The 23,959-nt window shown below is 32.1% G+C and overlaps 1 protein-coding gene across 6 annotated transcripts in view; it reads left to right on the top strand.

Annotated features, from left to right (window-relative positions):
- The window catches only part of LARP1B (La ribonucleoprotein 1B), a 103,333-nt gene that overhangs the window by 65,815 nt on the left and 13,559 nt on the right, over window positions 1-23,959 (top strand). For 2 of the 6 annotated variants that reach the window (XR_010384908.1, XM_064496615.1), the window contains 2 exons: window positions 18,383-18,552; window positions 19,010-19,116. Coding sequence is in view for 4 of the 6 variants with exons in the window: in XM_064496615.1 (XP_064352685.1) it covers window positions 18,383-18,552; window positions 19,010-19,116 (277 nt within the window). In the remaining 2 variants the exon portion in view is untranslated. Of the gene's footprint in view, window positions 1-5,969; window positions 6,070-18,325; window positions 18,553-19,009; window positions 19,117-23,959 lie in introns of those variants that run through there. The other 4 variants (XM_031466194.2, XM_031466215.2, XR_010384931.1 and 1 more) reach the window with 3 other exon arrangements.

Here is a 23,959-nt window from a genome sequence, read left to right as displayed (position 1 = left end):
CTATTTACCATTGCATCAAAAAAAGTAAAATACCTAGGAATAAACCTACTTATGGAGGTAAAAGACTTGAAAAACTGTAAGACACTGATAAGAGAAATTGAAGACTACACAAATAGATGGATAGAATACTAAGTGAAGTAAGTTAGAGAAAGACAAATACTATATGATATAACTTATATGTGGAATCTAAAAAGTACAGATAACTAGTGAATGTAACAAAAAAGAAACAGACTCACAGATATAGAGAATAAACTGGTAGTTACCAGTGGAGAGAGGGAAGGTGGGAGAGACAGTATCAGGGTAGGAAAGTAAGAGGTACAAATTATTAGGTATAAAATAAGCTATAAGGATAAGGATATACTGTATAGCATGGGGAATATAACCAATATTTTATAAAAGCTGTAAATGGAGTATGACCTTTAAAAATTGTGAATCACTATATTGTACACCTGTAATTTATATATTGTACATCAACTATAACTCAATTTTAAAAAAGAAAATTATCACTATGATCTCACAAATATGTTAGATGGGTTTTACTCAGTAGTTTTTGATACTTAGTTTATTGACTTTTAACTCCAAATCCACCTTTCTTTACTTTGTTCTGTAGTAGTGGAGTTGGACTCAGCTTTCTCGTTTGCCAGCTGGCTCCATGTTAAGCTTTGTCAGTACTCCAGTTACTACTGAGTTGGTCAGTGCTTCTAGGCCTTTTCAATTGAAAGAGCTTGGAAATTATTCTAAGGAAAAATACATTATAAATTTATGTTTATATTTTTTGTTCAAATTTAGGATTAAAGGTTTTAACTTTAATTTGTTAGATTTAATGTTTTTATCACCTTTTACACATGAAAAAAAACTTTGTTCCTGACCAGTCACAGAATTATTTGTTTATGCTATGATATAATAGTCTCAGGATAACAATACTATGAAATAATATTACTATGAATACTAAAATTGATTAAACTTTTTAAAACTTCATACTTTTAAACTTTTAAAAATTCTCAAGTGTATTCTGCTAAGGATTTTCAGTCTGCTTACAAGATTTTTTTGTGTTGTTTAAGTACATAAAATTGGTAATGTATGCTCCTCACATCATAGAATTAAAGACCCAAGAGATGAATTTTATTTTATTTATTTATTTAAATTCCCAGGGATCCACTTTTAACTTAATAAATGAGGCCATACAATACAGTGTATTTAAAATCCAGTGACTCAAAGTGATTTAAAGTTATTGTTGAAATCAGAGTTAGTATATTTTTTCATGATAAAAGGAGAAAGTGATCACATTTTAAATAAACGAAGATTTCAAATTAGCATCTTTATTTAGTTTTAAACCTTGTAAGAATTATTAAAGAAATATGCAAAGTCTTTGAATAAACTACAAATTAAACTCTGTTCCCCTGATAATCTCAATCAGTTTTACTGCTAACTGGGCAGATAAATTGCTCTGTGCAAAGGGAAAAAAAAAAAAAAAAGAGCACTTCATTTCAAAGGAAAAGAATCAAAGGATACGTTTCACAGCTATAAAAATAAATATGATTTATTTAAAAATGGAGCCTTCTTAAAGACAGCGGTCTGGTCAACCATCAGCAACTTCCATTGCCAAAAAGTAATTATTCTCCCATATGCACATTTTGGATTGTGCCGTATCTACCATTTTCCATCTTGCTCATTTTACTTAATGTCATCATATCATGGGCACTTTCTCAAGTTGTAAATCCCAAAGAAATGAATTTTACAATGCATAAAATTAACAAATAATTAGAGGGAAGGGGTAGGGAAATAGATATGCGATTAAGAGATACAAACTACTATATATAGAATAGATAAGCAACAAGCATGTAGTATACAATACAGGGAAATAAAGGCATTGTTTTGTAGTAACTTTAAATGGAGTATAACGTATAAAAATATTGAATCACTGTGTTGTACACCTGAAACTAATATAATATTGTAAATCAACTTTACTTTGATTTTTAAAAAAATCAATGTAAAAAAAAGATTAAGATCAGTAGAAAAAGTAGTAAAACATGAACTGGAACTTCACATAGAGGGAAAAAAACTCTATGGCCAGTTAATATGAAAAGATACTATACTTCTTACCGAGATTTGCCAATTAAAATCACAATGACATACCATCTTATAACCTAACAGTTTCACTTTGAGATACTCTTGCAAATGCTCACCAAAGGGAACATTTATAGCAAAATTGTTTATAATATAAAAAACAAATGAAAAATTTTAAATGCCTGTTTATAGTAGAATATAAGATGTAGTATAAAGGAAACACATGTTAAGGAAAAATATGCAGCAGTGGAAAATGAAAGAACTAAAGCTACATGTGACAAAATGGTTTAATCTTAAAAGTAGAGGATGTGTAAAATAAGGAGTTCAGTCAATTTAATTCCATCGTATATAACTCATGGGTACATGCATAGCACATAGAAATCATGAAGACCAAGGGAAATTAATAAAGAAATTTTATATAATGGTTTACTCCTGAGAGAAGGGAGGAATCCCATTTGAAAGATCTGCACATGGGTTTGCCTGCATCTGGAATTTATATATTGGTCTAATTGGTGGGTTTGTGGGTACCAGCTCTGTGTTCCTTTAAAATTTTGCCTTCCTGGGTTATAAATGATTAAGCTCTGTTAAGTGAAGTCTCAGGTATTTACCAAAAGATTTTTTTTTGAATAATGTTTTTGGAAAGCTTGAATTTTTTCCATATTTAATTTCTTGTTCTCATTTTCATTTCTAAATCAATTCTGTTTTAAAATGCATATGTGCATTTGTTAATCTTTGTGTTCTATAATCTCTAATTTTTAAAAATAAGAACAGAAAAAAATAAGCAAAAATTAAGAAGATAGAAATCAATATAATATATTGCTGTGATAAGAAATGCTGAATAGATTAACTCTCAGAAAAACAATTATGGACTGGATTTAAAGAAAATTCAACTCTATACTGTTTGTATGTCATAAGTATGCAGAAAGATTTAAAGGTGAAAGATTGGGAAATGCTATAAAACAATACTAATAACAAAGAACTCATATTGCTATTACAAAATGGAATTTAAGGCAAAAATAAGGTGTTTGTTTTTTACTGCCTTTAATATCTGTCTTCCTGTTTATCCCTGATACCTTGTTCAAGCAAGCTTCTGCCCCTCACACTGCAAATCTGGTCTCCTCCTCAACCCTGGCAAATTAGCTTTTGATAGTGACTCTGGAGATCTCTGTGTTTAAGAAGGATCACATCAATCCTCCTCTTCCCTAACATCAGCATTAGATCAATCATTCTGTCTTGAAACACATTTCTTCTTCTTTGACCCTGTTAGTTCTTATTCTACTTCATGAATCGTATTTGCTAGTTCTTCCTTTTTCCCCATTTCTCCAAGCTTTGGATGCTTTAGGATTTTTTAGTCTTCAAATTTCTTATCTTTCTGATCCTCAGTGACTTCTAAGTAATAATATTTAGTTTCATTGGTTTAAATAGTATCTTTATACTAATGAGTGTCAAATTTATATGTACAGACTCCATCCTGTATTCCATATAAATAACCAACTGTGTAGTCAACAGTTTCACTTAATATTTTATAAACATGTCATACTTCTTAAGTCCAAAATCCAGAGTCTGAATTCCCACCCCTTTCCAAGGACTTCTTCCAGACTTCCACATCTCTGTAAATATTAGCTCCATCTTTCTACTTCTACAGGTGAAAAAAATCTTGGTGTCATCTTTGATCCGTCTCTTTTTCAACCTCTGTTTCTTATTTCTTAGCAGATTATATCCATAACCCTTTAAAATATATCCAGACCCTAACTACTTCTCACTTTCTCTATCACCCTGCAAAAGCCACCATCATTTTCCCATTGGTTAATTATAAAAGCTCCTAATGTGTCTCCTTCCTTTCATTCTGACTACCTTATAAGGATCCAGAGTTAACTTTTTTATTTCCTTTTTTTAAAAGAATTAAGCTATAATTTATATTCATTAAGTTTCACACTTTTTGCATGTATAGTTTTGGGAATTTTAACAGATATGTATAATCATGTAGTTACCACCTACTCAAATTACAGCACAGTTCCATTACTTCCCCCAGATTCTCCCTTGCCTCTTTGTAGTCAACCCCTGTTTTCTATTTTCTACCCTTATATTTTTGCCTTTACCAGAATATCATACAAATGGAATCATATATAGCCTTTTCTCTGGCTTCATTTAGCATAATGCATTTGAGATTCATCCATACTTTTGTGTGTTGTTTGTTCCTTTTTATTGGTAAGTAATATTCCATTACATGGAAGTAAGCAGTTTATCATTAGTTGAAGGACATGGGGTTGTTTTCAGTTCTTCGTGGTTATGAACAAAGACGCTATAAATATTTGCTTACAGGTTTTGTTGAGAATATAAGTTTTCATTTCACTTGGGTAAATACTTAGAGTGGGATTGCTAGGTCATGTGGTAAATGTATGTTTAACTTTATAAGAAACTTCCTAACAGTTTTCCAAAGTGGCTGTGTCATTTTGCATTACCATCAGCAATGTATGAGGATTCTAGTTGCTCCATATTCTCACCAGCACTTGGTATCATAAGTTTGTTTGTTTGTTTGTTTTTGTTTTGTTTTGTTTTTGTATTCTAATAGGTATGTAGTAGTATTTCATTGTGACTGATGATGTGGAGCATCTTTTCATGTGCTTATTTGACATGAGTGTATCTTTGGTGGAGTGACTGCTCAAGTATTTTGACTTTTTTATTGAGTTGTTTTCTTACTGAGCTCTAAGAATTCTTTATTCTGGATACAAGTCTTTATTACATATGTAATTTGCACATATCTTCTCCCTATATGGAGATTATCTTTTCATTTTTTTTGTGCCTTTTAAAAAGCAGAGCTTCTTATTTTTAATGATCGGCAATTATTTATTTTTTTTAATTTTAATGGTTTATGCTTTTGGTGTCCATGTAAGAAATCTTTGCCTAATCCAAAATTCAAAGATTTCTATTAGAGGCTTTATATTTTTATCTTTTACCTAATTCAGGTTTCTATTCAATTTTGAGTTAATTTTTTTCTTATTGGTATATGATAGAAGTATGGATATGGATATCCCGTGATTTCAGCACCATTTGTTGGGAAGTCTATTCATTCTCCATTGAATTGCCTTTTAGTGTTTGATCAAAACCAACTAACTATGTGTATATATCTAATTTTGGACTCAATATTCTTCTCATCTTATCTCTGTTTATCCCTTTGCTGCTAGCACAACTTGATAACTGTAATCTTAAAATCAGTATGTCCTCCACCTTTTTTCTTTTTTTCCAAAATTGTTTTAGCTATTCTAGTTTTTTTGCTTTTTCATATAAGTTATAGAATTACCTTACTGATGTCTATAAAAACTCCAGCTGGTATTTTGATTGAAACTGCATTGAATCTACAGATTATTTGGGGAAGAATTAAAATGTTAACAGTATTGAATCTTCTAATCCATGAATATGGTATACTTCTCCATTTAAGTCTTTTTTGTTCTTCAGTGTTTTACAGTTTTTGGTGTATTTTGTACACATTTTGTTACCTATATCCCTAAGTATATTATGGTTTTGGTGCTGTTGTAAATGGTGCTTTAAAATTTTTACTCTCCAGTTGTTTATTGCTATTATATAGAAATAAGATTGATTTTTATATTATTCTTTGTGATGTTAATTTTATCTGTCAACTTAACTGGATCAAAGGATGCCCAGATATCTTGTTTAAAAATTACTTCTGGCTGTTGCTGCATGAGATTAATATCTGAATTGGTGAGCTTGGTAAAGTAGATTGCCATCCTCAGTGTGGGTAGGCATCATCCAATCCACTGAGGGCCTAAATAGAACAAAAATACAGAGGAAGGAGGAATTTACTCCTTTTTTGCTGTCTCATTGTTTGAGCTGGGACATCACATCTCATCTCGGACTGGTATTTATATCATCGACTCCTCTAGGTCTCAGACCTTTGGACTCAGGCTGAATTACACCACTGGCTTTCCTAAGTTTCCAGCTTACAGATGGCAGATCATGGGACATCACATCCTCCATAATCTTGTAAGCCAATTCCTCATATTAAATCTACTTTTATATATCCTATTGATTCTTTTACTCTGGAGAATCCTGACTAACACAGCCTTATATCCTGTGACATTGATAAATTTACTAGTAGTAGTTCTTACAGCTTTTTAATAGATTCTTTGATATAGTCTACACTGATATATTTCTACACAATCATGTTGTCTATGACTAGATGCAGTTCTTTTTCTTACTTTTCTATTTTCTTTTCTTCCTTTATTGCGTTGGTTGGGACCTCCAACATGATGTGAATAGAAGTTATAAGATATAACACCCTTGCCTTGTTACTTTTTGTTCCTAATTTTCGGGGGAAAGCATTCAGTCTTTCACCATTAAGTATGATACCAGTTGTAGGTTTTCCATAGATTCTTTTTATTAGGTTGAGGAAGTCCCCTTTTATTTCTAGTGTGCTGAGAGTTTTGAATCATGAATTGATGCTGATTTTTTTTTCAGTCTTTTTTCTGGGTCTTTTGAAATGATTATACGGTTTGTTTTAATTAGTTTATTTATATTGTAAATTACTTGATTTGTTTTCAAATGTTGAATTAGTCTGTGATTCCCAGGATAAACTTCATTTAATAGTGACATAGTATCCTCTTTATACATTATTAGATTTAGTTTGCCTTTTTCTTTTAAGATTTTATACTATATTCATGAGGAATTTCGGTTTGTATTTTCTTGGATTATCTTTGTTTGGTTTTGGTATTGGGGAATCTTGCCTCATAACTGAGATGGTAAGTGTTCCTTCCTTTTCTATATTTTGGAAGAGTTTGTATAGAATTGTTATTATTGATTCCTTAAAGGAATGGTAGGATTTGCCAGTGAAGCTGTGTGGGCTTGGAATTGTTGGAATGATCTTAAATACAAATTAAATTTTTTAATAGATATAAGACTATTTAGATAATCTAGGTTATCTTAAGTTAGCTTTTGTACTTTGTATGCAAAGAATTTGTGCATTTTATGAGTGTTTTTTGATGATATTCCCTTTTTATTCTTATAATGTTTGTAGGGTCTATAGAGATACAGGCATACCTTAAAAGATGTAGTTTTGGTTCCAGACCAGCACAATAAAGTAAACATCACAATAAAGCAAGTCGCGTGAGTTTTTTGGTTTCCCAGTGCATATAAAAGTTACATTTAGACTGTACTGTGGTCTGTTAAGTGTGCAATAGCATTATGTCTGAAAGAAAAATGTACATACTTTAATTTAAAAATACTTTCCTGCTAAAAGATGCTAACTATCATCTGAGCCTTCAGCGAGTTGTAATTTTTTTTGCTGGTGGACAGTCTTCCCTCAGTGTTGATGGCTGCTGACTGATCAGGATTGTTTTTGCTGAAGGTTGGAGTGGCTGTGGCAATTTCTTAAAATAATAGAAAGGTGAGGTTCACCAAATTGATTGACTCTTCCTTTCACAATTTCTTTGTAGCTTGCAATGCTGTTTGATAGTATTTTACCCATAATAGAGCCTTTAAAATTGAAGTTAGTCCTCTCAGACCCTGCCACTGCTTTATCAACTAAGTTTATGTAATATTCTAAATCTTTTGTTGTCTTCACCAGGAGTAGATTCCATCTCAAAAAACCAGTTTCCTTGCTCATCCATAAGAAGAAACTCCTCATCCATTCAGGTTTTTTTTTTCATGAGTTTACAGCAATTTAGTCACATCTTCAGGCTCCACTTCTAATTCTAGTTCTCTTGCTATTTCCACCATATCTGCAGTTCCTTCCTCCACTGAAGTCTTGAACCTCTTAAAGTCATCCATGAGGATTGAAATCAACTTCTTCCAAATTCCTGCTAATGTTGATGTTTTGACCTCTTCCTGTGAATCATAAATGTTCTTAATGGCATCTAGAATGGTGAATCTTTTCCAGAAGGCTTTAAATTAACTTTGCCCAGATCCATCAGAAAAATCACTATTTATGGCAGCTATAGACTTATAAAAAGTATTTCTTAAATAGTAAGACTGGAAATTTGAAATTACTCCTTGATCAATGGGCTGCAGAATGGACTTTGTGTTATTAGGCATGAAAATGTTGCACATCTCCATCAGAGTTCTTGGGTGACCAGGTGCATTGTCAATGTGGAATAATATTTTGAAAGGAACATCTTTTTCTGAGCAATAGATCTCAACATTGGGCTTAAACCCACTATAAAGCATTTTGTAAACAGATGTGCTGTTATCCAGACTCTGTTATTCCATTTATAGACCACAAGTAGAGTATATACAGAAATCACTCTTACGAGCCCTAGGATTTTGGGGATGGTAAAGGAACATCGGCTTCAACTTAAAAGTCACAGTTGCATGAGCCCCTAACAAGAGAGTGAGCCTGTTCTTTAAAGTTTTGAAATCAGGCATTCACTTCTCCTCACCAGATGGCATCTTTTTCCAATACAAAAATGTTTCATTTACATTGAAAATCTGCTATTTAGTGAAGCCACCTATCTTTACTAGAGCACCTGGATAATTTGCTGAAGCTCTACATCAGCACTTGCTGCTTCATCTTGCATGTTTCTGTTATGGAGATAAGGCTTTTTTCTGTAAACCTCATGAACCAACCTCTGTTAGCTTCAAACTTTTCTTCTGCAACTTCCTCACCTCTCTTAGCCTTCATAGAATTGAGAAGAGTTAGGACCTTGTTCTGGATTAAGCTTTGGCTTAAGGGAATGTTGTAGCTGGTTTGATCATCTGTTCAGACAACCAAAACTTTCTCCATAGCAGCAATAAGGTAATTTCACTTTCTTATCATTCCTGTGTTCACTTGGAATAGCACTTTGAATTTCCTTCAAGAAATTTTCCTTTGCATTCACAACTTGGCTGTTTGGCAGAGGAGGCCATCTTTTGGCCTATCTCTGCTTTTGAGATGCCTTCCTCACTAAGATTAATCATTTTTAGCCTTTGATTTAAAGTGAGAAATGTGTGACTCTTCCTTTTATTTGGACACTTAGAGGTCTTGATAGGGTTATTAATTTGCCTAATTTCAATATTGTTGTTTCTCAGGGAATACAGAGCCCCAGGAAGGGGTAGAGACACAGGGGAACAGTCAGTTGGTTGAGCAGTCAAAGCATACACATTTATTGATTGTTTGCTTATATGAGTGTGGTTCATGGCACCCCAAAACAATTAAAAATAATAAATGAATAAATAAATAATGAATAAAAATAAAAATAGTAGCATCAAAGATCACTGATCACAGGGCACTATAACAAATAATAATGGGGAAGTTGGAAATACTGTGAAAATTACAAAAATGTTACACAGAGACATGAAGTGAGCAATGCTGTTTGAAAATGGTGCCAATGGACTTGCTTGACGTAGAGTTGCCATAAGCCTTCAATTTGTAAAACAAACAAACAAAACTTTGAATTACAATAAAGGACAGTATAATAAATCAATTATCCCCATATCTCCTTTCATCCCTGATATTTTTAATTTGTGCTTCTTTTTTTTCTTGTTAAGTGATCAGTTTAATACATTTTTAGAGACCTTTATTTTCATTGATCTACGTGATTATTTCTCCTAGTAGTATTATTTTCTGCTGTTATCTTTACTTTTCCATTTTTCTCCTGGTTTGGGTTTACTTTGCTCTTCCTCTTCTAGTTTCACAAAGTGGAAGCTTAGACAATTTATTTGAGAACTTTCTTCTTTTCTATTATAAGCATTTAGTGCTACACATTTCCTTTTAAGCACTATTTTAGGTGCATCTCAGAATTTTCAATATGTTGTTTTCTCATTTTCATTCAATTCTAGATATTTTCTAATTTCTTTGTATTTTTTCTTTAACCCATCAGTTATTTAGAAGTGATTTTGTTTAATTTCTAAATATTTGGGTATTTTCCTGATATCTTATTTTTTAAGAGGAAAGTTTAAATTATTCATTTGAGACTTTTCTAATATAAGTACTTAATCATATATTTTCCTTAAGCACTGCTTTAACTGCATTTCACAGATTTTGATGTCATGTTGTAATTTTCATTACTTGCAAAAAATTCTCTAATTCCTCTTTAAACTTCCTCTTTGATCCATAGGTTATTTTGAAACGTGTTGTTTAATTTGTAAGTGATTGGAAATTTTCCTGTTATCTTTTTGTTCCTGATATTACTGATACATAATTTAATTCCATTATGATCAGAGAATATATTTTGCATGGTTCAGTTCTTCTAAATTTGTCAAGGTCTTTTTTATGAAGCACAATATGGTCGTAGTGAATGTTCCATGTACATTTGACAAGAATATTTTTTCTGCTGTTTTGGAGTGACTTACAAATTCTTAACCAGATTCAATTGGTTAATGGTGTTGGTAAGTTATATATCCTTGCAGATTTTTCGTCTACTAGCTCTGTTAGTGAGAGGAGTGTTGAAGTCTCCAACTATAAATGAAAGTTTGTCTATTTTTCCTTGCTTCATTTATTTTGAAGCTGTTTTGTTAGGTGTACTACACTTAGGTTTACTGTGTCTTCTTAGGAGTTGACCTTTATATTAGTATATACTGCTTTCTTTATTCCCAATCATTTTTGTTGCTCTGAAATCTAATTTATCTGATTTTGATACAGCCATTCTAGCTTTCTCTTGATTACGCTTTGTATGGTATGTGGTATATCTTTTTATCCCTTTACTTTTAAGCCACCTATTTCATTATATTTGAAGTGAATTTGTCAGAGACAACATATACATTGGTCATGTTTTTTAATTCAGTCTGACAATCTTTTAATGTTGTGTTTAGACTGTTTACATTTAATATGTTTGGATTTAGATTTACTGTTTACTATTCATTTTCTGTTCTCTGCATTTTACTTCTCTGTTTCCCTTTTTCTGCCCTTTTGGGTAACAGTTGACTCTTGAGCAATTCAAGAGTCAGGGGTGCTGACCCCCACACAGTCAGAAAGTCATGTACTGCCATCTCTGCCTCAAAAACAAAAGAATTGATAAATGACTCACCCAAGGATAGGAAGCTGAAACAGATTGACTAGAACTAGGACTCAAACCCTAGTTCTTTTGATTCTGTGTATTGTGATCTCTAATTGAACACAAACTTTTCCCCATACCTATTTAATTTAAAGATCTTCAAAGTGAAGACAGGTTCTATATTTATTGAAAAAAAAAATCCTCGTATAGGTTGATCTGTGCAATTCAACCCCATGTTGTTCAAGGGTCAACTATATTTGTAATTCTTTTAAATTATATTTTAATTTATCTAGGGTGAGTTTGGCTGTATGTATCTTTTTTGTATTTTTTTTTTTTTAGCACTCCCACTAGGGATTAAGTTGCTCTAGGGACACTTAATTTTTCAGTTTATTTAGAATTAGTGTTTTACTTCTACAACAGAAATGCAGAAATTTTATTTCCATACAAATTTCTTTGTGCTATAGTCATATCTTCATACATTGAAAATCCCACCAGACAATGTTTATTTTTTTATTTTTAATTATCAGGTATGTTTTAAAGAACTTAAAAGGAGAATATTTATGTATATTAAGACTTTTTTTTTATTTCTCTTGCTCTTTATTTATGATGTTCCAAGTTTCTTTCTGGTATCACTTCCTTCTGCTCGAAGTACTTTCTTTAGTAATTCTTTGAGAGCAGTTCTACTGTGATTTATAGTAGTAGTTCCTTCATCGGACAGTATCTTTATTTCACTTTCATTCCCAAAGGATGTTTTCACTGGATATAGAATTCTGGATTGACAGTTCTTTTCTTTCAGCACTTAAAACTGTCAGGCCACTTCTTTCTGGCTTCCATGATTATAAAAAGAAAAAATTTGTCATCATTCAGATTTTTCTCTCACTTGTAGTGAGTTCTTTTTCTCTAGCTACTTTCAAGATTTTTTAATTTGTCTGAAGTTGTTAGCAATTAGAGTATGATGTGTCTGGCCATTGATTTCTTTGAATAAATCCTGGATAGACTTCTCTCAGTTTCTTGAATCTGTAGGTTTATGCCTTTAGCTGAACTTTCAGAGGTTTTAAACTATTACTTCTTCAAAATTTGTTTTATTTCTGCATTCTTTCTGCTCACCTAGGCTTACTGATGTTCTAAAGGTTCCTGAGGCTTGATTAATTTTTCCAATTTTTTTTGGCTCTGTTGATCAGATTCAATAACTGCTATTGATTCTGGCTGCTTTTAATATTTTCTCTTTATCACCTGTTGTAAGCAGTTTGCGATTGCTTTGTTGTGATTTCTTAGTGTTCTTGTACTTTAGGCTTATTGAGTTTTTGTACCTATGTGTTTTTATATTTTAAATCAAATTTGAAAAAAAAATTAGCCATATTTTAAATTAGCATTTTAAATTTTAAAAATTAATAATTTTTATGTACTTTAAAATTATTTCTTTGACTCCAGTTACATATATATTAAGCTACTTCACCTCCCACAGTTCACTAATGCCCTCCTCCTGCCCCCCCAGTCATATTTTAATTTGTGTTTTGTTTTAGACAATTTCTACTCCTATGTTTTTAAGTTCATTAGACTTTTCTTCTGCAGTGTCTAATCTATTTTTAAACCCATCTAGTATGGGTTGTTTTGGTTTTTGTTCCTTGTTTTTTTTTTTAATCTCAGCTGTTGGGTTTTTCCTCTCATGAAGTTGTATTGGGTTCTTTTTTATTGCCTGTATCTCTTTGCTGTGGTCATACTTTCCTCTACCTTACTGAATACATGAAATATAGTTATAATGACTTTTTTGTAAGCAAATTTAAATCTAGTATTTGGATCCCCATCTATCTGACTGCTCTGGTTCAGTGATCGGCAAATTTATTACCCATAGGCCAGAACTGGCCTGCCATGGTCCAATCTGGCCATATCCTTCATTTACTTATAGTCTGTGGCTATGCTACAGTGGTAAGGTTGAATAGTTTCATCAGAGACTTTATGATCTGAAAAACCAAAAAAAAGTTTCCTATCTGGCATTTATAGGAAAAGTTTGCTGAGTCCTGCTTCAGTAGCATTTTATTTACATAAAAAATAAAGTGTCCGTCCTTATATAGCATTTTTATTATCAGCCTTCAGTGAACACCAATAGCTTAATATTAAGTTCTGCTTTTATAAAGGCAATTCCTGTCTATAAAGACATTGGGGGCTATGGAGAAGGTCCATAAGCACCTGTGCAATTATTTGGTACCAATAAAATATGGAAAATCTTAAGTAGTAGAATAGTTAGCATACCTTTCAGTCCAGTGGTTATTAAACTTTGGCAAGCATCAGGTTCACTTGGAAAGCTTGTTAAAACAAATCAAAGAACTCTGCACCCAGAGTTTCTTGACTTAGTAAAATGAGGTGGGACCTGAGAATATGCATTTTTAACAAGTTCACAGGTTATGCTGATGCCACTGGTGGGACTGTACTTTCAAAATCAGTGTTTTAGCTTGATCCTCTGAAATATCAGCCCTCTCTGATTTGATACTACTTTTAGCAGAAACTGTATGGTAGACAATCACAACTGAGATTCCCTGAAGAGCAGATGGCCTGATCTTTTTGTTTTGTAAAGCTTTTTTGAGGTATAATTTACATAAAATTAACTCACTTTAAGTGTATATTTTGATGAATTTCAGTAAATTTGTATACTTGTACACCAGCACTATGATTTAGTTTTAGAATTCCATCATGCTAAAAGTTTCTTCATGATCATTTGCAGTCAAGTCTCAACACTCAGCTTCAGTCTGAGGTAACTGGTGATCTGCTGACTGTATGTTTTTTTTTACCTTCAGGAAATTTCATGTAAATGGAATCATGTGATATGTAATCAATGTGTCTTGACTTCTTTCAGTTCATATATTTTTTGAGGTTAATCCATGTTGTTGCTTAGATCAGTACTTCGCTCCTTTTTATGAGGTGGTGTTTTATAGCATGGACACACTTCATTTTGTTTACCTGTATGGCAGTTGATGGATATTTGGATTTTTTTCAGTTTGGGCTATTATGAAAAATGCTATTTTGAACGTTCATGTACGAGAGATGGCCCACGAATCTCAAACACTGCATTATTTCTTCTGTAAATACCCACTGTATATATATATTTTTATGATATCATTATTTCACATTAAATTAGTAATAATTCCTTAATATCATCTACTACTCAGTATATATTTATTGCCTCTGATTGTCTGAAATATAATTTTTCTAATTTGTTGTTTGAATCAGGACCAGACAAGGTACACATGTAGCATTTGATTGATAAGACCATTAAGTCACTCATAATCTCTAATCATTCTTCTTCTCTTCTTTTTCCATTCTAAAGATTTATTGAAGAAACTAGTTACTTTATCATAGGATTTCTTATGATTCATGTTTACCTGTGTTCTTTTATCTCCTCTATTTCTTGTGAACTGGTATTTAGATACAAATTTAGTATATTTAGGATTTTTATTTTTGTGGTGGCAAGCCTATTTCACAGGAGTTGTTTATTTCTTATTGCATCATACAATATCTTTCAGGCTCACATTTACTTATGCTATGATTGATCATTGGGTTTAGATGTTGTCAGCCTGATCTATTCATCATAAAGTTTCCCTTCACCTTTTTTAAAGATTTTTTTTTTCTAGAGCAATTTTAGGCTCATAGCAAAATTAAGAGCAAGATATAGAGATTTCCCATTTACTCCTTGACCCCAACTTGCTTAGCTAAAGCCCATGTGGTGAAAGATGTGCCTTCCTCATAGCAATGTCCCACACCAGAGTGGTACATATGTTACAAATGAGGAGCCTACACTGATACATCATAATCACTGAAACATCATAATCACTGAAAGTCTGTAGTTACATTAGCGTTTACTCTTGGTGTTGTACATTTCACTGGCTTGTAAATGTATAACCAGATGTAGCCATCATTATAGTAGCATACATGGTATTTCACAGCCCAGAAAATCCTCTTTGGTCCACCTATTCATCCCTCCCTACCCACAACCCCTTGAAACAACTGGTCTTTTTTATTATCTCCATAGTTTTCCTTTTCCAGAGTGTCAAATAGTTGAAATCATACAGTATATAGCCTTTTCAAATTGGATTCCTTCACTTAGTAGTATGCGTTTACAGTTCATCCATGTCTTTTCATGGTTTGATCACTTGTTTATTTTTAACACTGGGTACTATTCCATTGTCTGGATATACTACAGTTTATTTACCCATTTGCCTAATGAAGGACATCTTGGTTGCTTCCAAGTTTTGGCAATTATGATTAAAGCTACTATAAACACTCATGTGCAGGTTTTTGTGTGAACATAAGTTTTCAGCTCCTTTGGGTAAGTACCAAGGAGGGCAGTTGCTAGATTGTATGGTAAGAGCATGTTTAGTTTTGCAAGAAACTTCCAAACTGTCTTCCAAGGTGGGTGTACTATTTTGCATTCTTACCATCAATGAATGAGAGTTCCTGTTGCTCCACATTCTCACCAGCAGTTAGTGTTGTCAGTATTCTGGATTTTAGCTTTTCTAATATGTGTGTGTAGTAGAATCTCATTGTTGTCTTTCTTTCAGTTCTCTGATGATATATGATGTGGAGTATCTGCATATGCTTATTTGCCATGTATATATCTTCTTTAGTGAGATGTTTTTCCAGGTCTTTGGCCCATTTTCTAATCAGTTTTTTTTTTTTAAACTCTTGAGTTTTAAGAGTTCTTTGTATATTTTGGACAGTAGTCCCACCAAGTCTCTTGCAAAAACTTTCTGCCGTTCTGTGCCTTGTCTTCTCATTCTCTTGTCAGTGTTGTTCCCAGAGCAAAAGGTTTTTGTTTTAATTAAATCCAGCTTATCAGTTATTTGTTTCGTGGGTTGTGAAATCTCTAGTCAACATTTTACCAAATAATTTTAGCAACTAATGATGAACATTCCCTTGATCCTCTATTTCATTAGAGTTGCAAAGTAGTCATCTTCTAATTCTGTCTTTTCTTCTGTGTTTCTTACCTAGAATTCTATGTATAAGAATATTTTTATCAACTTTGTTTACCTGAAATTCAGTTTTTACCTTAAGAATGGAAGGATATATTCTTATTTCTTTCTTTGTATTCAGTTTATCATCTTCAGAGCAACCTAGAAATATGATTAAGTTTTAAAATACCATTATGAACTGATGGAATATATTTATGTGTTTTAATTCAATTCAGTCATCGTTTTTAGTGATAATATCAGTTCATTTTTGACCACTGTATTCCCCTAAAGTTTCTTCTATTCTTCATGAACTATGCTAATATTTTCATTTTAAACTTCATTGCTTTGTGGCTCAAGATTTCCTCGACTCATATAATACTTTGTGCTTCAGACTGTTTTTTCAGGAGACCGGATCAGTGGGAAATAGAATTTAGAGACCATAATCTGGATGCTAGGAAGCTTACTGTTTCTGAGTTATTGCTCCTAGCTCTTTGAATATTTCTTTTACAAGGACATTGGATTTAATATGTTTTTCAGTGTGTGATCGTATTTTTATCTCTGAGATTTTGTATCTTTTTGCTATACAGATAAATGGCATTAACACGATTGAGTTAAGTGTATCAGTCATTTGGTGGGGATATACTTTTCCCCAGGCACAATTGTAGACACTGGTATAGTAATATAAATTGTGGCCCTTGCTTTCAGGGAAGCACTGGGACTTACTGTTAGCATCTAATGGAATGTTTTGTAAGAAAATTAATTTTAACTTCATAATTTAAAAAAAATAAGTAGATAAAATGCAGAGGTTTCACCAGAAAGAATAGATTAATTCTGTTGGCAGAAGATTTTCAAGAATGCTACACATTCCCAGGGAAAGTAACATTTGTTCTGGATATTAAAGGGATGATATGAAGCCACCTGGATGTAAAAAGATGAGGGGAAGAGACTTTTAGGTAGAGCAAAAGCATATAAAAAGACATGAAGCAAGAAAACGGGAACAATAAGTAGGTTGCTATTTGGGGCACCAAAATTGAAGTGGAGAATGACAATTGATGAAGCAAAATCAGGAAATTTTTATGTGCCATAGTAAAGAGCCTCAACTTCTCCTAAAGCCAAAAGAGAAACACTGAAAGATTTTTAATAGAAATATGAAACTACCTAATTTGCTCCTCAGAATAATCATTCTGGTTATAGTAAGGAAAATGAATTGGGAGGAAAATTGTTAATACAGGAATACTAGTAATAGAGTGGGTAAGTTCACTTTTGAATTTACAAACTTGTGTCTAGAATAGTGCTTTACATATAATAGGCATTCAGTAATATTTGTTGAATGAACAAAAAGTTATTGTATGAACCAAAAGAGGTTGATAAGTCTGAAGAAAAACCATATAGAACTAAAGCTTATATTTTTGATATTACTATTTGCTCATCTGCTTATTTAGTATCTTACCTTAAGATTTTCACAAACTTGTAAGTAAAACAATCTAACAGAAGAACAGTCAAAAAGGCAAGTTCACAAAAGGGAAATTTGAATGATGACTGTATCTATGAAAATACACTCAACTTACTAGGAAATACAAATACCATTTAAATCCCATGAGATGGAAAAAAATATTTAAAAGTCTAAACAAAAACCAGTCTTAGCCAGGATGTTAAATTGCTGGGACTTTTATATGCTGCTGGTTGAAGTATAAATTGATAAAACCACTATAGAACTCAGCTTGGCAATCAGTATTTAGTGAGTCAGAAGATACATGTGCCATTTGACTCAGCATTTCCATTTCAACTATAAACCCTAGAGAAATGCTCACACATATACAAAGAGACATGTTCAGCAATGTTCATTGAAGCATTTTTGATTATACCAAAAATTTGGAAATAACTTAAGTGTCTTAAGGATAATGAGTAATTTTTGATAGTTGTATAACAGTTTGATATTCTTCAGTGAAAATGAGTAAACCAAAGCTTTATGAATAGAACTTGAATAATCTTCTCAAACAAAATATTGACCAAAAAAGGCTGCAAAATGATAATATAGTGTGATACCACATATATAAAGTTAATTATGCAAAATTATATTATATATATTATATATATATAGTAATAGATAAAAATACCAAATTTAAGAGCCTGGTTATCTCTGAGGAGGAAAAGCAAAATGGGATTAGGAAAGGTTACACAATGGGCTTTAACTTCTTTTTCTTTAATAAATAAACCAGAAAGAAAGCAAAATTAAAATTTAGTAAGTGATATGTAGAGAAGTGTTTTTTAAAATTCTTTCTTATATATTTGAAATGTTTCTAATGAAAAAATCCTCTGAGTTTAGAGAATTTTAGAATTTTCCTTCTTCTCAAAGTAAAATATTCTCCTAGCACCCAAATATTTTAACAGGTTTTTATTTTTCAGATTTGACTGATGAACTAGCTCAGAAACTGTTTGATGTTTCAGATATGTCTTCAGCAACAACTGCCCATTCATTGCCTACAGCAGTTCCGCGATCTCCTACAATTTATCCTGCCAGGGCAGCCAAAACACCTCGAACACCCAGATTACAAGATCCGAATAAAACACCAAGATTTTATCCTGTTGTTAAAGAACCAAAAGCCGTTGATGTAAAGGTACACAAAACACCAGGACTATAAAGCCTGCATTTTATATACTTTAACATTACAAAATGAGACTTTTTAGTTTCTATCACAGTAAAAGAAAAAAAAGTACATTTTAGATTGCAAGAATTCATTTAAAAATGATATTTTACCATAGCAGTGTTTTCTCAGGTTGAGGAATAACTTCTTTACCATGGGTAGTGTAATTAAAGACGATCAGAAGGTATAATGAAGACTCATTCTATTGTATTTCCTTTAATCTGTGTGTTGAAACCTAGCAAAGAGCCTTGTTTGTTAAGTTTTGTAACTTGTATGTGAGATGTTTGAGTTTTGTGACTTCATATGATTTCATAATGTGTCATCCACAATATGAAAATGTTTGAGTTGGTTTACAGTCAGAGGGTTTTAATTTATTTGTGAGGTTCACACTACTGAAAGTAATTGCAATGTTTGACTTCTTTTTCCTTAGAGTCCAAGAAAGAGAAAAACAAGACATAGTACAAATCCTCCTCTAGAGTGTCATGTTGGCTGGGTAATGGATTCCAGAGATCATGGGCCAAGAACATCCTCTGTCAGGTACTGTATTTGTCAAACATTGTTTTGTTTTTGATTTTAAGTTTGTTGAAAACAGTTACTAATTAGATATTTGGGAATATTTAAGAATTAGTATGTTAGCAAATTATTGAACAATGAAAACAGTAAAACAAGAAGCCAAAGAAGATAAGTGGGACAGTTTTACAATAAGTACATTAAGGAATAATTCAGTAGGACATTTTTTTTTCCCATTTAAAGTAATTTCCACAAATGTATACTCTTATTAAAAATATTTAGGTCTATGAAAGTTACTATCTTTGGAAAGATTCCAGATTTTTTGTAGCACAGTAGGTTCTTATTGTGCTAAACAATCTACTCAACCTATATAAAGGATATGGAAATAAAACACATTAATAGTTCAGAATTTTTCCTTTTGGGGGAAATAATTTATATTAACTGGTTATTAACAGTAAGTGATTTTTCTTTTAGCTTTAATTTTTAAAAAATACTATTATTTACCTAAAAAGAGATGATAGAGCAAACCTTTTACAATGCCAGTGAAATCCAACAGAGTATGGCTGTTTTGTGCTGTAGAGTGGATACAGAGGTGATTTACTAATTGCTTTTTGTCTCTTGAAAACGTATCCTGTATTTGTGAAGATATTTTCAGAATAATTATCTGAACAGCTTTCTAACTGAAAAATGAGCTTTAGCAAAGTTTTTTTTTTTTTTTTTTTTGACTGGTTACTATAAGGTAAGAATTAGTTTCATTCAAGGAAAAGCTAGGAAATTTATCATGATCTGAAAATCTCCAAGTCTTTTCAGTGATACTTATTTGGTACTTTTACATTTTGTTCTCATTGGATATATTGTCTTTAAAATATGTACGTATTCTTCTTGGGCACCTATTGTATACTAATAGTTATTTTGTGTTCTAAGTCATTTTGACAGTTTGTTTCCCAGGTTTTTTAATTGGAGCAGTATAGTTAAGAGATCAATAGGTAATGGTGAAAAGTGTTGCACTTATATATAGCAGGAAGCAAGATAGATACAGTCCCTACTTTACTGGATCTTAATTCAGAGATGACAGACAAGTCTGCAATTACAATAATGAGGGGTGAAATTTTTTTAATTGACTTATCTTTTACAGCAGTTTTAGGTACACAGCAAAATTGAGTGAAAAGTACAGAGTTCCCTTATGCCTTTCTGCTTCCCACATCATAGCCTCCCCACTGTGAGCATTCATATCCTTGGACCATCTATATTAATGTAATTATTGGTGTGATTAGGTTTAAATCTATTATCTTATATTCTTTGTTCTTTTTTCCTACTTTCTTTTGAATCACCTTACTTTTTATAATGCATCTGTTTTATCTCTACTATTGACTTCTTGTTATATCTCTTATTTTTTACTGGTCTTCTTGGGTTTGAAATATACATTTTAACATATAGACTACTTTCAAATAATATACCATTACGTGTATAATATAAGAATCTTACAACAGTAAAGTTCTGTTGCCTCCTCTTTTGTGCTGTATTTTGTTATTATTTTTTATTTAGACAGTTATCTTTTAAAGCAATTAACATGAAAAAGGAAATTTTAAAAATATTCTTTTTGCCATTTTCAATGCTTTTCATTTGTTAACCATTTCTTGTGTAGGTCTATTGGCAGTGAATTCTGTTAGCTTTTGTTTATCAGAAAAAGGATTCTTCTTTTCATTTTGAAAGACATTCTCATTGAATATAGAATTCTATGATGGATCTAGGTATGGCTGCAGATTCATAGCTTATTCTGTAGGCAATGAGTTCTAAGTGCCAAAAGTGATATGATTTAGTTAAATGGTTTTTCAGACTTTTTAGTCTAAGAAACTCTTTATTCTTTTAAAAATTACTGAGCACCTCAAAGAACTTTTGTTTATGGGAGTTATATAATTAAAAAATAAAAAAATAAATTGAATTATAAAGTAAAACAAAAAAATTTGAATACTCATTTAAATAACATAATAAAGCTATTATATATTAATGTAAATAACATATCTTTATAAAGTATAATTATATTTCTCTAAACAAAAATTCCTGAATAGAGAGGTATTGTTTTAAAGTTTTGCGTATTTGTTGGGGGAGGGTAGAACTCAGTGTGCTTAGCATGCACGAGGTCCTGGATTCAATCCCCAGTACCTCCATTTAAACAAATAAACAAGCAAATTAATAACTTAATCCCCCCCCAAAAAAAGTTTTGCATATTTGTTCAGTGTTTCACTTAATATGAGGTAACTAGATTCTCATATGTTTCTATATATAAAATGCTTATAATTTGTTTTTTGTTATTGTTGAAGTATAGAAATAAAATCTAGGAAAAGGAGGAGTATTTTATAGCCTTTTTGGATCATTGTTGGTATTCTTTGCTATTATATCAAAGCTGAACAAGTGGCAGGTTTTTTTAAAGTTAATTGCAATATGGAATCTGAAACCATATATCAATGACCTTTTTATACCCAGGAAGTTTTTATACTCTTACATTAAAAGCCATTGGACTATCCTACACTTTGAATGGATCTTTTTGTCTGTGCATGCTTTTGTAACATCATGCATTGGTCATTTGGAAATATTGATTGACTGAGTTATGCAGACTTCTAAATGTTGACTTATCTCAAAATGCAATTTCAAAAAAAAAATGACATTAAAAAAATAACCACAAGGGAGAGTAATGTCAGGAAGATAGCAGAGGGGGAAAGAACAGGAATCCTTCTCACCACTTAGACAATTTTACTAGCAGAAACTGTCGGCATTGACATTATGGAATTGTATAGTCTACTTGAACACATATAGCTTCCAGGGGAAAGCTTGTCTTGTAAATTATTAATACTGGTTGATGTCAGCCTTTGATCCTCTAGTAGCATTTCCCACCCCCGCCTCAGCCCTGTGACAGGTATTTGGGAAGATGGCAACCCACATTTCTGGTATGGCTTGCTGGATCCAGAATAGGCAGGAAGGACCATATCCTCCAAATATTGGAGTTCTGTGTTTTGACTGCTAATTGCCGCTTAGCAACAAAGTGCAGACATAGTCTGGTGGCCATTGTTTCGTCTCACTGTGTGACTGTCCTTTTTATTTGTTTTTTGATGTTCAGAAACAACTGCTAATAGCAGTAAATTTAGAAAACTACCACCCATGCCCAAGGACAGCTGTAGGCTCGGAAAAGACCTTAGGAGAATTTAAGCTTTCACCTCAGGCTTGTCCCAGCACAGAAGCACCCTGCAACAATTGAAAAACAAACAAACAAACAAACAAAAAACAGGAAACCCTGGGGAAGAGGGAGCATCTGATTTCCAGAGTTACCACATCATAAGATTCAAATGTTCAGCATTCAACAAAAAATCACAAGCCTTAAAAAAAAGAAATAAGAAAATATGGCCCATTTGAAGGAACAAAATTAATAGACAGAAAATGTACCTGATGAAGCTTGGATGCCATTTTTTCTAGGCAAAGTCTCTAAAACAGCTATTTTAAAGATATTCAGAAAGCTAAAGGAAGATATGGGTAAAAATAGAAAAACAATGTATGAAGAAAACAAGATCATCAATAAAGAAATAGAAATTTTACAGAGGACCCAGAAAGGAATTCTGGAGAAGAAAATATAATAACTGAAATGAAAAATGCATCAGAGTGTTCAAAAGCAGATTTCATCAAACAGAAGAAAGAAGAATCAGCAGACTTAAAGATGGGGCAATTTAAAATTATCAAGTCTGAGGAACAGAAAGCATGAAGAAAAAATAAATAGTATCTAAGGGACCTGTAGGACACATAAACTGAACCAATACATACATTGTGGGAATCTCAGTAGGAAAGGAGAAAAAAGGCGCTGAAAGAATAGTGACAGAAAACCTCCCAATTTGATGAAATATATGAATCTACAAATCTGATAAGCTTAATGAACTTGAGGTAGGATTAAATCCACAGAGACTCGCACCAAGACATAATATAATCAAACTGTTAAAAATCAAAGACTAAGAGGAAATCTTGAAAGCAGCAAGAGAGAAGAGACTCATCACATACATGGAATCCTTACTAAATGTATCAGCTGAACTAAGAATTCCATATCTGGCAAAACTGCCCTTCAGAATTGAGAGAGATATTCAAAGATAAACAAAGCGTGAGGGAAAAGAAAAGGAAATGATATATTGATTTGGAAAGAAGAAATAAAACTGCTTTTGTTCACAGATGACATGATTGCGTATGTAGGAAGTCATAAATAATGAACAAAAACTCCTGGAACTAATAAATAATTATAGCAAGATTACAGGATACATGATTAACATATAAAAGTCAATCACTTCCTATATACTAGCAATAAACTAGTAGAATTTGAAATTAAAAGTGAAATACTATTTATCATCCACCAAAAAGAAATAGTTAGGTATAAACCTAACAGAATATGTACAAGATTTATATGAGGAAAACTATAAAACTCTGATGAAAGGAATCAAGAAACTAAATGAATGGAGATATGTTCCATGTTCAAAGATAGAAAGACTCAATATTGTCAAGATGTCAGTTTTTCCCAACTTGATCTACATATTCAATACAATTCCAATAAAAAAAATCCCAGGAAGTTATTTTGTGCATATTAACAAACTGATTCTCAGGGAGGTGGGCATAGCTCAGTGGTAGAGCACATGCTTAGCATACACGAGGCCCTGGGTTCAATCCTCAATACTTCCATTTAAAAACAAAAATTGATTCTGAAGTATATGATGAAGCAAAAGACCCAGAATAGCCAACACAATATTTGAAGAGAAGAACAAAGTTATAAAATTGATACTACTTGGCTTCAAGACCTATTATAAAGCTACAATGATGAAGACAGTGTGATATTGGTGAAAAA

This window comes from Camelus dromedarius, chromosome 1 (genome assembly GCF_036321535.1).
Source record: "Camelus dromedarius isolate mCamDro1 chromosome 1, mCamDro1.pat, whole genome shotgun sequence".
Classification (NCBI taxonomy): domain Eukaryota; kingdom Metazoa; phylum Chordata; class Mammalia; order Artiodactyla; family Camelidae; genus Camelus; species Camelus dromedarius.
The sequence above is the reverse complement of the archived record's forward strand: the minus strand, read 5'-3'. Positions and strand labels throughout refer to the sequence as shown.